Consider the following 15,343-nt stretch of genomic DNA (forward strand, 5'->3'; position numbering starts at 1 on the left):
TGAATCTATATAATAATAAAAATAGAATAAAATTAAATAAAACTAAAGTCATATAGTAGGAAAGCACAAAACATTAAATTATAACATTTAAAATGTCTACCATAATTATACTCTTAAGGCGTTACTAAACAAGTAACCAAATATTTTAAAAAATCATTAAATTATTTATTCAAAATAATGACAAGCGCTATGAACTAAGCTTCAACTGTACAGTTTTTTTCTTTGATATAAATATGTTTTAATTGTTTCAGAATCAGCAAAATGCTGCAACAGATCTTACGAGACATGTGGGTCGACCCGGAGATTCTTGCCGAGCTCGACGAGACGCAGAAACAAACGCTCTTCTGTAAGATGCGTGAGGAACAGGTATAATAAACATCACAAAATAATTTTTTATTACTATCATTTAAAAAAAATCTAAAAAAATGTTACCTACATCAATAAATAAACAAATAAATAATTGCCTCACACTCAACGGCTCCCACTGGGATTTACTCCTGTACCTGGTCCGCAAATACACATAATAAACAAACACAAACACCCCAACCACGGTGAACATCTGTATGCCAATATTAATATGTGTAATACAAATGTATGCCATTTGCGTGAATAGACTTCCAGCCAGTGCTATGACAAAATATTAACTATGGTTTTGTTCAGTTTTGGCCAATGTTATAACCATTTGAAATCATCTATTCTCTTTTGGCACCATGGAAACCATTAAACCAAATGAATTAATGACATTTGTATTGACGTCATTTGGTTCTGAATTGTCAATAGTCGAAGTCAACAATTGACTTGTTCAGACGTGGACAGAATATAGAAGATTATTAAATACAACCCATCCCTTGGTAACCATCGAAAGTCACCGAACCAAAATAATTAAAGCAGATTATTAAATTGAGCAATGAACTATCAAGATAGCTTATATAAGGATCTGAGAAATCCCAAATCTAGCCTTATCAATAAAACTCAATCTGAACTCAATTGAAAAATGTTTGGATCGCCAAACTTGACAGGATGACAAATGCAATCATATGAAGCTATGAATCCTTTTGGTTGATATATAAGGAATACGTTTGTATGTTTGTCCTTGAAATCATTGTGTAAGTAATATTAAAAAGCAACGAGTAGAATAAAAAAATACGATGATCTCAAATTTAGACCAGTGCCACATCTGATGAGATTACTTAATGGAAATGACTTAAAAGGAAATAAAATGACATAAAGTTATTCCTATAAAATATTTGTAAAATTAAGTTAGGACTAAACCTCATATATTTTTTAAAAATTTGGGTTACATAGACCACGCTTTAGCCTGTAATATCCCACTACTGGGCATAGGCCTCTTTCCCCATGTAGGGGAAGGATCAGAGCTTAATTCACCACGCTACTCCAATGCGAGTTGGCGGATATATTGCCTACTATGAGTTACGATCACTATCAGGTGTACATGATAACAACTGTTTAACGTGCTCTCCGAGGCACGGTGGGGAGACTCACAAGGGCTGCACAAACACCCAGACCATAGCAAACACCTGTATGGCCAATACAAATGTTTTTCATGTGCGGGGATCGAACCCGCAACCGCCAGCGCAACAGGCACAATCCATAGCTGTGACCGTTGCGCCAACACGGCGTCAGGCACATGGACCACCCGGTTGTACAACTCATAATTATAATTGGTTGTATCTTTAATTTCTCCTTTATTTTTGCGCACAATAAACTATATTATTAGATGCAACATCTCTGGTCGAACCTTTGTTTAAATATATACAGAACCTTAATGACATTCAATAGAGAAGAACCCAGCCAGTCTCTCAAATTCGACCTTCATTCAGTTCCTAAATATTTACGATTGGCAAAACTTATTCGTTTCGCTTTATTGTTTACGAGAATGGCAAATCCATTTATTATTAGGATATCGACTCAAGGCTGATTAGACAATCGTTAAAGTATTAATCTTGACCACCGTTCACTTCTGCGTATGTCGATGTTAGTACTAGTTTCAATTATGGCAGTTGAGAAACCGCATACCTTTACATTATGGAGCATTTTAAATGGAAACTGTGGTCCTCACTTGTAACTAAAATGAATTTCCATTTTCTATGGTCACGCCTTATTTTAAGAACGGTTTTTTATTTTTTCTTTAAATTTTGACAAATACATTGTAGATGTTTATTACGGTATAAAAATTACGATTACTTCAATTCCACGTGCTCACATTTAGCAAAACTCCAAAAGAACTGTTATACAGATGTCTAATAATAATTTACTTACAACTTTACTTTTTAGCAACCGCTCTGGTATGGTGCGAGTGACAGTCGCCTAGCACACTGACGGTTTGCGGGTTCGAATTCCGCTCGGAATATTCAGCACAAAATTCACAATCATTATACAAATATTCATACGTTCACGTTAAGCTGTCGGTTCTTTTTGTTATAGTAAATATGATATCAGGTGATAGCGATCGTTACTCATAGTAGAGAAATATCCGCCAATCCGCAGTAGAGCAGCGTGGTGGATTAAGCTCCAATCCTTCTCCTACCTGGAGAAAATGGCCTATGCCTAGCAACAATGGCATGATACAGATGAATGCTGCTGCAATAATTTACTTTGGCTAAATAAAAACTGGAATTCACCTATCAAAGCGACTCTGCATTATATGTATCTACTGTTCAAACAATACATAATTAAAAAATCAAGTCTGTCATCATTTTGCTATCAAAATTGTAATGCTAATTTTTTTGCACTTAATTTAGACAATTTTTTCTCCTGAACGAGCTATAATTGCTTACTATAAACATTGTTATTAATCTATAATATAAAAATGAGTCGCTGAATGTGTTGCTAAGCGCAAAACTCGAGAACGGTTGGACCGATTTCGCTAATTCTTTTTTTAAAATATTCATTGAAGTACGAGGATGGTTCTTACGGAGAGAAAAATTCTAAAAAAAAAAAATTTAAATTTCCTGAAAAAGTCTAAAAACAACACATTTCTAAACTCCCATACAAAAGATTTGTGATAATACTTAAAAGTCATTTTGAACTTTAATACCATACGATAAAGTTTGTGTTAGGCGATACGAAGTTCGCCGGGTCAGCTAGTTTATTATATAATAATCTATATCCGATAAGATTAAATATAATATACCTACTAAATTTTGTTTACAATGCTTATCTGTTTATTATATGGGAAATAGCAGTAATTCTTAGTATTCAAATTTAAATATCGATAACATTGTGTAATAAGCGTAATAAGTATGCGTTGTTATTTATTACCGTACTAAATGATCTAACAGAGGATGTCCTGTCTTGCTAACTATTAAACGCGTAAAGTTTAAATTATAACTACGTTTTCTTATAGTAGTAAATCTGAACTAAAGACGAACTTCACTAATCTGCTTAATGGATGAAAATTATTCTATATTTATTTTAATTTGGCTGAAAAATTCCTGCATTTAATGCAAAATCGGAAAAAAATATTTTTAATTAAAAATGCACATAATTATGTGTTAAAACAATAATTTTAATGCCTACCGAAAGTATGTAGCCTGTAGAACATGTTAACGTTGAGACTTGGTTTGTATATTGTTTATACATTACATTGATGCTAAGTAAATGGTTCTGTGTAAAGTTTGTACAGGAAATTCGCCTATGCGATTTTGCTTTGATATCAATTGTCTGAGAGTATTTGAAAAACGACAACATTTCAAAAGCGATGTTAAAGATTTAAGGATAAAGATTTAAGCGTTCTAAAATTATCACGGCCAGTGATACCATCGTTTGCCGAACCCTTTAATTACTATTTCTTAGGAAATATTAGTAATCGTTGACTGAGGAGTGTTTGAACAAATATTGACGAAGATCACTACACTTATATACGACTAATTTATGTTATATATGTTTTGGTAAGCATTGATCACTAGATTATTTCGTTGCAAGGTTAAGTTGTATTGTTTTATATTTGAAAGCCTTAAGTAAAGAAGCTTTATTATACATATAAGACTAGTTGGTGGTGTTTGCAGTGACCCTGCTTTCTGCTCTGTGGATGGTAGTTTCGATTCACGCCCCGAGTTTGCGTGTAATTTATATTTACTTATATACATTACTAGCTAACCCGTGCCCATTTCGTTGGGTGTCAATTATTATTTTTGATGACATATTTATGTAGTAAAGTTTTCATCTCGCTCGTATTTCTCCGAATTGATTTACATATACTATTATTTATCACTGAATATTATGTTCAATAACAATAAAATATAGCCTATATCTTTCCTGAACAGTGTAGCTTTCTGTTAGAGAAAGAATTTTCATGATCGAATCAGTATTTGCGAAGATTACCCCCTACATACAAACAAAGATAGAAACTTTACCTCTTTATATATTAGTATAGAATATATTACACAGGCAAGACGGGGGGCACCTTATTACTTACCTTAGGAACAGACGACCGTCTGAGTATTTTAAACACGTTTATTTAATGTCACAGCATGACACATAAATGTGTTTAAACAAAACAAAATTCTTTTATCTAAATTACATTGTGTCATATAATAGGCCATTCATTTTGCCTGTCTCGCACTTATGTAAGGTGAAGTAAGATTTGAAGGTCGAAACCGAATCTTTAAGAATACAATGTGCATCTTGCACTTTTGTTTTTGCTTACATCATTTTTACGAGTGATGTTTATTTGTAAACAAATTTGAATAAGTACGATCTACGAACTAAGCGCGGTACCTATCTTTTAGATTTTTTATTCAGAAATGACTGAGAAAGATCTGTTTGTTGTTTAGGTGTTCTAATTTTTCGTTTTATTGGTACTTAATTTTTTTTTATAATTTTGCATATCTTCTTAATATATAAATGTAATATTATCGGACAACCAAAAGTATTTAACAAACTAATCACTGCATAGTATAAAAGAAAGTCGCTTCCCACTGTCTGTATGCTTAGATCTTTAAAACTACGCAACGGATTTTGATGCGGTTTTCTTTAGTAAATAGAGTAATTCTAGAGGAAGGCTTATATGTATAATACATGCATAATATAGTATAGGAACACTGATAGTTTTTGCAACCGTGCGAAGCCGGGGCGGGCCGCTAGTTTATTTATAAACTTACGCAGTTTGACGGGTTAAGAAAACGTGAAAGTGTTTGGTCCAAAGTTAAAATTTGCTTATTTACTTACTTTTTTGCTTGAAATTTCTAAGTCAATGTTGAAAATTTAAAATCACTAATTTTTTCTTTGTATTTTTTCAGGTACGTCGATGGCAGGTCTGGGACCAAAAAGTCAGCAAAGAAGAGAACGGAAGAACAAAGTTCCAAACGAACGGAAAGAAGCAAGTGCAGTTTCTGAAAGGAGAAGATGGCGAGCCATGGGTGAGTCAATTACTTCTTTACACTAAAAAGTACACCCAAGCATATACAAAACACTACTTGAAACCACTGGTCCAAATATTGAGCAAGTTGTTTCCTTATATGCCCCTACTCCCTAAAACTTATGATACTTATGAAAATTTATGAGTACTTATCAAAATTAAATCGTTGTAACATATATTACGTACGGTTATGAAACATTGTACGAGCGCATTCAGCATTACGTACGGAACGCGTTATTAAATAATATTTTAATTAATTTAATCGTCAATGTTCGCGTACAAAGCAAGTAAGCTGCACATTCTTACGAGTCTATTTTGTTAATCTAATAGTATATTGGTTGTCAAGACCTATATTAGTCATTGCTATCCGGGAGTCCCAACGCGCTTATTGGACCGTAACTTTGTTGGTAACCCTAATAGTATGAATATTTTACGTTCCAATCAGACATTTAGGACCTTATGGAATATAATTGTGTTTGCTCGCAAACGAAAACCGACTTCAATTACACCGACGAGTAATACAACGTAGATCGACGAAAAAATAGTCAAGTAAATACGCGTTATCAAAAAAATTAAAATGACCACATGATAAACATCAGCTTTCGATAAAATTAAAAATTATCAAAATCGGTACATCCAGTAGAAAGTTATTGCGGATTTTCGAGTTTCGCTCGATTTCTCTGGGATCCCATCATCAGTACCTGGTTTCCTTATCATGGTACCAAACTAGGATTATCCCCTTTCCTGCAAAAAAAGAATTATCAAAATCGGTACATCCAGTAGAAAGCTATGCGGTATAATACAACGTAAGTCGACGAAAAAAGCGTCAAGTAAAATCGCATTATTAGATATAACTCGAAAAGTAGTTGTTAGATCTCAAATAAATTTAAATGGGACCAAATGACACACACCACCTTTCGATCAAAAGAAAATTTGTCGAAATCGCTCCACCCAGTCAAAAGTTCTGAAGACATACACAAAAAAAATACAGTCGAATTGAGAACCTCCTCCTTTTTTGGAAGTCGGTTTAAAAAAAATACAGTCGAATTGAGAACCTCCTCCTTTTTTGGAAGTCGGTTAAAAAGAAAGACCTATTAGAAACAATTGTACTAGCTACTGACAAGACCTGTTGATGTAAACGAGATTACGAATCATTACGTTAATTACATTTTTTTTACACGAATAAGGCGATAATGACCACTCGCTATATCCATGTTGCTACAAAATTTTCCTTGAATATACATTTATTATATATTATATGCATTACTATGAAGAATAATACAAAAGATTGAAAACTTTTGTGTGGAGCCACAAATTGACTTGAATAAATGACTCAAGTACAAGCGGGTGTTTATTTGCTAATTACTACCAAGGTTGATCACACAACTGAATAAATATATCTTAGTACTAGCATCCCACCCTGGCTTCGCACGGGTATTTAAAAAACATTTCAAAATAATTTTACCCCTAATTTTTTTTTAAAAATAATATAGCCTACGTCACCAGCGGATATGTAGCTTCTCAACAGTAAAAAAATTTTTCTAATCGGTTCAGTAGTTTCGGAGCCTATTCAATTCAAAAAAACAAACAATCAAATATTTCCGCTTATAATATTAGTATAGATTACTATTTACCCATTTTACAAGGATTTAAGGAAGTAATACGAAAACTAATAAGTTTTAGATAAAACCAAAAAACGTTTTGATGCCCGCTCATGCGTCATAAATTTAGCGTTTCAAATTAATTTGCACGAATTTTGCAAATAGCTATAAACAGCTACAAACTGTAATAAATAGCTCATCTATATTAACTATGAGGAAAATTAAGGATTATTCCGTTCTGAGATATAAGTCAGTAACTATTATTCACTGCTTGTTTTTGTTTTTACGCCATTACATTTTTTCTGTTTGCAGTTGTGAAATCAATTAACCTACTTTTTTACACCTGTATCAATATTTTTTTCTTCTTTATTTAAGGAGTTTTAGTCCATAAGGACTACGCCACTCCATAGGAACATCACAAATTTACATACAAGAAATTAATGAGGTCGTCGTCGCATACCAATGTTTACAATCTTGTATAATAGTTTAGCCGGTTCTGAGAGAGGATACGCCAAAATTGAATTACAACCTCCAAGCTCTTATAATAAAGCTTTATTTATTCCATAAATGTCTGAATTATAAAAAGATTTAAATATAATGGTACTGGAAGAATCAGTAAAAATATCAAAACATCATAGGTAATCATCATATGACAAATTTGATTTTTCATTATTACTTATGTAACCAATCAATACATTCAATTAGTTCATATTTGCAAATAATAATGTATAATAATAACTATATATTGTTATTATTATACATTATTCACATTAATCCTCACCATAACCATCAATACTTTACCACTCAACTACAAATAATTACCAAAGAGTTATATACTTTAACAACCAGTTATAATAAAGAAATATCAATACTGTCACTGACATTTGGTTTTTACAATTTCTCATACAATTAATCAATATATTCAACCAGTTCATCTTTTTATGTTTTTTTTTTGTTTTTATACAATCATATATATTAAAAGCAATTTTTACCAACCATTGATACCAGTACAACTAACAAGCAAAGCAATAACAATAACATACCAACTATCACTACTTTTACAAATCAATTATAAATAATTACAACTCAGTTATATAAATTTACAATAAATTTCAATATATACTATATTTTTTAGTAAATAGATTTTGCGATTGCCTTTTACAAATTTACATTCCGTTTATTAGTATTTTTTTTTCATTTAGCAACTATCCACTATGTATATAAATTATGTATGGACCCCCTTCGGGTAAAAGCCTCCTCCAAAAAATGCTAAAATTCTTTCATCTTTGCTACATCAATCCAGTTTTTATCTGTATTTCTTTGGAGGGTTATGGTCAAACTCTCCCTCGGTGACCGGCCGTACTGGGAGATATAGATGAGGAGGGCTTGTCTGTGGCGGCTATATTGTATTTTGTTGCGATGGTCTTGGTTGTTGTTTGTGGGTGTGAAAGTTAGTCTTTATTTTTGTATAAATAAGTCCTTATTGTTGGCAGGTTTATTTTTCTTTAGTGGTTGTTTTTTTATTTGTTATCCTCTTTGGTGGTTGATAGTAGGAAGTTCTGGAGATTCAGATAGGGTTCTCTTATTTGTATATTGGTGAGAGGTGTTTTTAATGTTGTCCAGTACAATCAGTTTATCATATTTAATAAATGCTGTTTTACCCAAGTTTCTTTCTATTTTTAGTTGGGTTCGTAACTCTTTGCGCTTGTTTCTGACCTCCTGTGTAAAGTCCTCTTTTATATAATAATTTGTGTTGCGTAAACATTTTCCATTTTTCAGAATTTTTAATTTTAGGCCCATTGTACTAAATGATATTATGACGGGTCTAACCTTATTGCCTTTTTTCCCTGCTCTTCTAACATCTTCTATGTTGTTGCTGGTGTACTGAACGTCGAAGTATGTATTTATTATCTTAATTATTCTATCCTCTAATTCATAATAGGATTTTTCATCTTCTTCCACTCCGAACATGACCAAGTTCTTTCGTCTGATATGTTTCTCAAAATTATTTGTTATTGCACACAGTTCCTGAATTTTTCCCTCAATAACTTCATTTTTTTTTCTTGTAATTGTTTAAATTTCTCATTAATATTCTTATTGATTGTATTTATGAAGTCTTCTTTCATTTCTAACATTTCGGCTTTTTGTTGTCGTATGTCTTGTTGCATGTTTTGTAAAATCTTTTTTATTTCTTCCATCTTGGATTGGATTAATTACAATAATCGATATTTATTTTAGTTAACAAGCTCTTATAATTACGTTCAAATACATTCCGAAACTTTGAAGTAAATTTTCTCAAATGTCGATATTCATACTTTACCTTTAACCTGAGAAAAGCAAATCGTACTCATCAGTATTAATATATTAATGTATAAACTCAGAAATTCTCCATTTCCAGGTATGGGTAATGGGAGAACACCCAGACGACCAGCCGATTGAGAGTATTTTAGCTGAGGAAGCCCGTCAACGGGCACTCGCTCAGGCTCGCGAGGAGGCGCATCAGCTCCGCAAGTCTGTTGAGAAGGAACTCACGCATCTGATTGACTACAAGCCTTTGAACAGTCTAGAACAGGTCGGTTTAGACTAGAAACACAAAGAGTTGATTTATTGTGTTTTAAGTATAAATTAAACTAAAAACACACTTTGCTACATGGAGAAAGAGATCAATCAATGAAACAAATCAAAATATTAGAGACGTGATGGATAATATATAATAATAAATAATATAGTAATTAGTAATTATATATAGTTATGTCAATGTGTCAAGAGTACATATACAATACCTGTAAAAATATAAGAGCAATGATGCGTAATCAATTTTAACGTAAGCTAAAAAAAAAAATGTTTTTCGATGGATCAATAATATTTTTAAATTATTTAATACTGTGTCTCATTTTATAACAATGTTGTACTTAATACTATTTTATTAAAAAAAAAATTTCTACGAATTCTACTAAAAATAAGAAAAGGAATATATTATGAAATGCAATTAACGGACATTTTTCAAACTTCTTCCAATGTATACGTGGCAGTCAGACACAGTTCTAAAGTAAAGTATAGAAAAATCATAAAATTACTTTTTCTTTTCAGAAATTCGATCTGTCTCCGAAGACTGTTGATTCTTTAGAAGACACTTTGGACTTGTATTGTTCAGTTGATGAGCTTCGGCAGAGGATCGAAGAATTGGAGCCTGAAGTCAAGGAGAAAGGTGACATTGAAGCTGAGAAGGAGTTCTGCGATGAACACCTTAAGTTGAATCCCAAGAAGAATACGTTACAGTTTAATTTCATTGAAGGAAAACGGGATGTTATACAGGTGAGATGAAGATGATATTGTTTTGATGCTTGATACGTGTGTATGTCTTGTTGGTAAAGTTTCTTAGCCTCCCCATTTGGTTCGCTGGACTCCTCATGTTACGAATACATGACCAATTACGGGGTCAAACAGATGTGCAATTTGACTTATCATTAAAACATAACTAATTATAGAATCTTATTTTACCTTATGTATAGACAGCACAAACAAATTCGTTTAATATTTGTTAAACGAGGTCCTATCCGACTTTAATATTTTCAACTTTTGTATCTCAACAATTTTGATAATAAGATACAGGTTGCTTTATTGTTAGAGATAAAACCGATTTTAAAGGATTATTAGATTTAGAGAATATATACCTAATTTTGAAATCATAAAAAAAAATAGATTTTTATTTCGTATGAGCACTCTCATTCTTTTTCTCCCCTTTCTACATTTTTCCATAGGGAAAACGATAATCCTTAAATTAGAAATCATGAGGAGACTACTTTCCTCTTTCCTTTTCCTTTTTAATATCCTACTGCTAGGCACAGGCCTCTCTCCCTATGTAGGAGAAGGATCAGAGCTTCATTCACAACGCTGCTCCAATGCGGGTTGGCGGATATATTCCCTTATGGTAACGATCGCTATTGGGTGTACATGATAACAACTGGGACCGATAGCTTAACGTGCTCAAGTACATAAATATTGGTATATAACGGGGTGAGTAAGGTGACCAGAGCTCCTGGGGGGGATTGGGGATTGGGTTGGCAACACTTCTGGTGTTGCAGGCGTCTATAAGCTACGGTAATCTCTACCATCAGGTGAGCCGTACGCTTGTTTGTCGACCTAGTGGTATAAAAAAAAAACACAAATATCCACTCCGAGCGAAAATCGAACCCGCGACCGTCGGTGTTTAGACGCCGGCGACACGGCACACGCACCATTACACCAGAGCGGTCGAAGTAGTCCGATGAGCGGTCCTTGAGTGAGCAGTGTCCCCAGGAGGGAGGCGCGCCGTGCCCGGGCGACGGCGTGGGCCCGCGCGTAGCGGCGTGGGAGCGGCGCGTGGCGGCGGCGCGCGCGGGCGACATCCTGCGCGGACTGCGGGCGCGGCGCGCGCGCACGCTGCGGGACGCGCAGTTGCAGGCGCGCGACGAGGACGCCGCCTGGCGCGAGCAGGGTCAGTCGCGACTGCGTCCACTTGCCAACTTATATATCTGGGAGGCTAAACCGCTTCGTTACGTAACGCGTTCCGGCGCCAGTCTTTATTAACAACTATAGTCAGCCAGTCTTTATTAACAATTTTACAACTGTCTCAACATAAATATTTTTTTTAACTAATAAGAAAAATTAATAGATAAAGTCCATTATTCGGTACAGGATTACATACTTAGTTAATAAAGATGTGTGGACTTAGTGACTTTGTATTTCATGCAAGATATTACCAACTTGGTACTAAAATACAGTTTATGTATTATTTCAAAAGAGTACTTCTCCACAGAATCTAAATTCCGAATCGGTGGTAGCTTTGCTTTAAAAAATAATAATCGCTTTATAATAGCGATTCGAAAGTGCTTTTGAAGCCTATATGGTATATGGTTGTTTTTGATTTTGATTTCGGCGCGTGTGGTTGCAGAGCGCAAGGCGAAGCAGGCGGAGGCGGCGATGCGGCAGATCGCCCGCGCCGCGCGCGCCGCGCACCGCCTCGCCGCGCCGCTGCGGCCCGGCGCGGCGCTGGCGCACGCCGGTACGTGGCCACGGGCCGGGGTCCGTCACACAGCACTCAGCCTATCGCAGCCCACTGCTGGACGTAGCCCTCCACAAGTCGCGCCAAAAATAACGTGAACTCATGTTGCCCATAGTCACCACGCTGGGCAGGCGGGTTGGTGACCGCGGGGCTTTGTCGCACCGAAGACGCTGCTGCCCGTCTTCGGCCTGAGTATTTCGAAGCCGGCATTGGATGGTTATCCCGCCATTGGTCGGCTTTTTAAGTCCCAAGGTGGACATGATACACTTGACTTGGGGAGTAAGCTGGTAAATGCGGAAGTGTGTTCGGGCGAGTTGAGCGGAGTAAGCGAGAGAGGTGCGAGAATACATTTTCCTTCTCTCTGTCTTTCTTAGTCAGTTACGTTTCGTATATCTAAGACACATTACAGGTTTCTTGTACAGGCCTATTGCTAAAGAAGTTTTACTTCAGTCATTTGGACTAAAGCACACTCGTTTTATTATATTCGAAAATGCTTCGTTTTATTTACTGGGCGAAACGGTTCCTTTTTTTAATATAGCAATCGAATTTAGGAGCAAAAGTACCATAATGTAAATGTTACGAGTTCTGGACTAGAAAGAACGTATAGAAAAATGCATGATTTTTCAGCTTCTATTGGAGGTGATCTTCCTCTTTATCTATTCAAAATTATGGACATATATGAGATTTTTATAAGCGATTTATATTTTGTTCATTTATTTTCAGCCGGAAAACCTCCAAACAGAGAAGCAGTCTTGGAGTGGTTTAGGAATCAAGAAGTGAAGCGGGGAGTGGGTTTAGATGAGAACAACAAACCAGTTAACTGGTTTCATGGTAAGTTCGATAACTAGCATACCACTAATACTCTATATGTGAAAATTTGTGAGGATAGAGGAACGTTTCTTACGCAAAAGCTACTGAACTGATTGTAACGAAACTTGGTACGTAGATAACTGAAAATCCAAAATACTTTTCATTCCGACTTTCAGCTGTCAGGTCCCACGGGATCAGAAATCGTAGGGGTGAAATCGCAGCTGGTTTGTATCATTTTCATATTCGAATTGATGTACCGACTCTAAAGCTTACGCTGTCTGACTAAAATGTACTCCAAAAACTATTTCTAAACCTATTCCAACAACTATGAGTTTCCTAAAGAAATGCTCAATATTGATCCCGCTCTCACATTCAGGTCTGATCACCCGATCGGAGTCGGAGCAGATCCTCGCGCAGCAGCCCGAGGGCAGTTTCCTGGTGCGCATCTCGGAGCGCGTGTGGGGGTACGCCATCTCGTACCGCGCGGAGCGCTGCAAGCACTACCTCGTGGACGCGACCGACGGCTACCGCCTGCTGGGCGCGGGGCAGATCGCGCATGACACTCTGGGTAGGTCTAGCGGTATTTTTTGGGTCGTCTGACCAACAAAAAAGCACAGTTAAGCTGACGGTCCCGGTTGTTATCGTGTGCACTTGATAGTGATCGTTACTCATAGAAGGGAACATATTTCACGCATTGGAGCAGCGTGGTGGATAAGCTAAAGCAGCTCTGATCGTTCTCCTACACGGGGAAAGAGGTATATGCCCAGCAGTGGGATATTACAGGCTGAAGCGTAGGGTCGAGGGATTATTGTACGATGTTTTGGGTAAGTCCTTTCTGTAGTCTCAATTAAGCATTAAGTCAACGTAACCTACCCCTAGATATGAATAATTTTGTCCTCAATATTTTACGAAAAACTAAAAACGACGCAAATTAATCTATTTCACTTACGAAAAAATATAGAATAGATTTAGACTTATTACTGAATAAATTCAATTATGATTATAATATACAATCAGTTCATCATCATCAGTTCAGCCTCTTGCCTCGCCAAGTTCACGCCAGACATCCCGGTTTTCCGCAATCCTCATCCAGCCTACACCGGCAATCTTACGTAGATCGTCGGTCCAACAAAATAATATACAATACAAGTACATAACTCCCTAATATAGAACTTAAGTAGTTATTAAAGTAATGGTAAATATTCTTGTTGCAGCTGATCTTATAAACTATCACAAGAAAGTAGCGATAACAGAAAGCGGCGGAGAACTGCTGACAACGGCCTGTCCTCCCGCGCAATCTCCTGTCATTTAACCGCCATCTTGATTGCGTTCGGAATCTAGCTTTTAGTTATTAGGGACCATTTAAATAACATCAGTCAACGTAACGTTAATTAGCTATTAAGGTGTACTCTTTACTTTTATATTATATTATTGAGATTCTGACCTTATTCTTGTGTATATTCTGTATTTGATTGACTTTCATAGACAAAGTTAAAATAATATAGAAACATTTTTTTTAAATTAATTTCTTATACTCTTTCGTTTATAAACGGTGCTTATACACTATGATTAAGGTTATAATTGTAAATTATGCTTTTGAAAATGCGAATTATTTCAAAAGTTTAGATCTCAAGAAATTAAAAGTAATTTTTATTTTCTGGAATAGACAGTCTTGAGCATTGGTTGTCTACGCTTCAGTATTATTGAGACAATGCCTTGTTGAAGTTCTAACATCTAGTATCTTATAATTACAAATGCTAGAAAGCGAAAAAATTATATCATTTTTATACTGGTATTATTGGTTTTTACTTTATTCTTTACTAGTAAGTTGTTATTGGACGATGACACATCTGATTAGTAAAAACGACGCCTCTTTCGACTTTCCAAAATGACTTATGCGGTGTTGGAACTTCAACGACAAATGATCCCTGATGTGGGAAAAAAAATCTAAGCCAAAGTTGAATTTTTTTTCGAAAATTGGTGTTGCATAAACGTACTTTATGCCATTTATGCATGTGAATAATAAGTCGATCTTGTGTTTATTATTTAGTCATAAACTGCCAACTAGAATATTGAATATATAAATTCCGTAATAATACATTTGTTTTATTTAAATTTACCCAAACGAAAAACACTTGAATTCGTTACAGGCACAATTAAATTTCATAATCACCAGGTAGGTACGTAATGAAATACAAATGTACAAAAATTACAAATGTAATTTCCTTATGAAGTATATATCGTTCTGATACAATTTATTTGCACACTTCACTTATTACTCATCATTTGTGATTACGATTGGCAGGTTGGCTGGTAATATTACTTGAATCCCAATATTTTTACAAGAAACTTTAGCAATCCAGTTCGTAATGGATCATAATGTGCATGCAGGTGGTTTTAGAAATAGGCGATTTTGAAGAAGTTACAATAAAAGACTTGACGTTACTGTGAGCAGTGCTAGAATATTTATAAATTTGAATTCACTGTTACTATAGCACGGTCAAGCTC

General features: G+C 35.2%; 1 protein-coding gene across 1 annotated transcript; it reads left to right on the forward strand.

Moving 5' to 3' along the window:
- The first annotated feature begins 212 nt into the window (after positions 1 to 212).
- Positions 213 to 14,931, forward strand: LOC123660301 (SH2 domain-containing protein 4B-like). Its single transcript, XM_045595404.1, has 9 exons — positions 213 to 366; positions 5,262 to 5,381; positions 9,380 to 9,553; positions 10,072 to 10,296; positions 11,272 to 11,458; positions 11,915 to 12,025; positions 12,749 to 12,856; positions 13,212 to 13,403; positions 14,050 to 14,931. The coding sequence occupies exons 1-9, from the start codon at positions 262 to 264 to the stop codon at positions 14,145 to 14,147; spliced, it is 1,320 nt and encodes a 439-aa protein (XP_045451360.1). The 5' UTR covers positions 213 to 261; the 3' UTR covers positions 14,148 to 14,931.
- Positions 14,932 to 15,343: the final 412 nt, after the last annotated feature.

This window comes from Melitaea cinxia, chromosome 15 (assembly GCF_905220565.1).
Source record: "Melitaea cinxia chromosome 15, ilMelCinx1.1, whole genome shotgun sequence".
NCBI classification, from domain to species: domain Eukaryota; kingdom Metazoa; phylum Arthropoda; class Insecta; order Lepidoptera; family Nymphalidae; genus Melitaea; species Melitaea cinxia.

Coding starts and splice junctions, on each gene's coding strand:
- LOC123660301 (XM_045595404.1), top strand. CDS start 262: ATGCTGCAACAGATCTTACGAGACATGTGGGTCGACCCGGAGATTCTT. Junction 10,297..11,271: donor GAAAACGGGATGTTATACAG/GTGAGATGAAGA, acceptor TTGAGTGAGCAG/TGTCCCCAGGAGGGAGGCGC. Junction 12,857..13,211: donor ACCAGTTAACTGGTTTCATG/GTAAGTTCGATA, acceptor TCTCACATTCAG/GTCTGATCACCCGATCGGAG.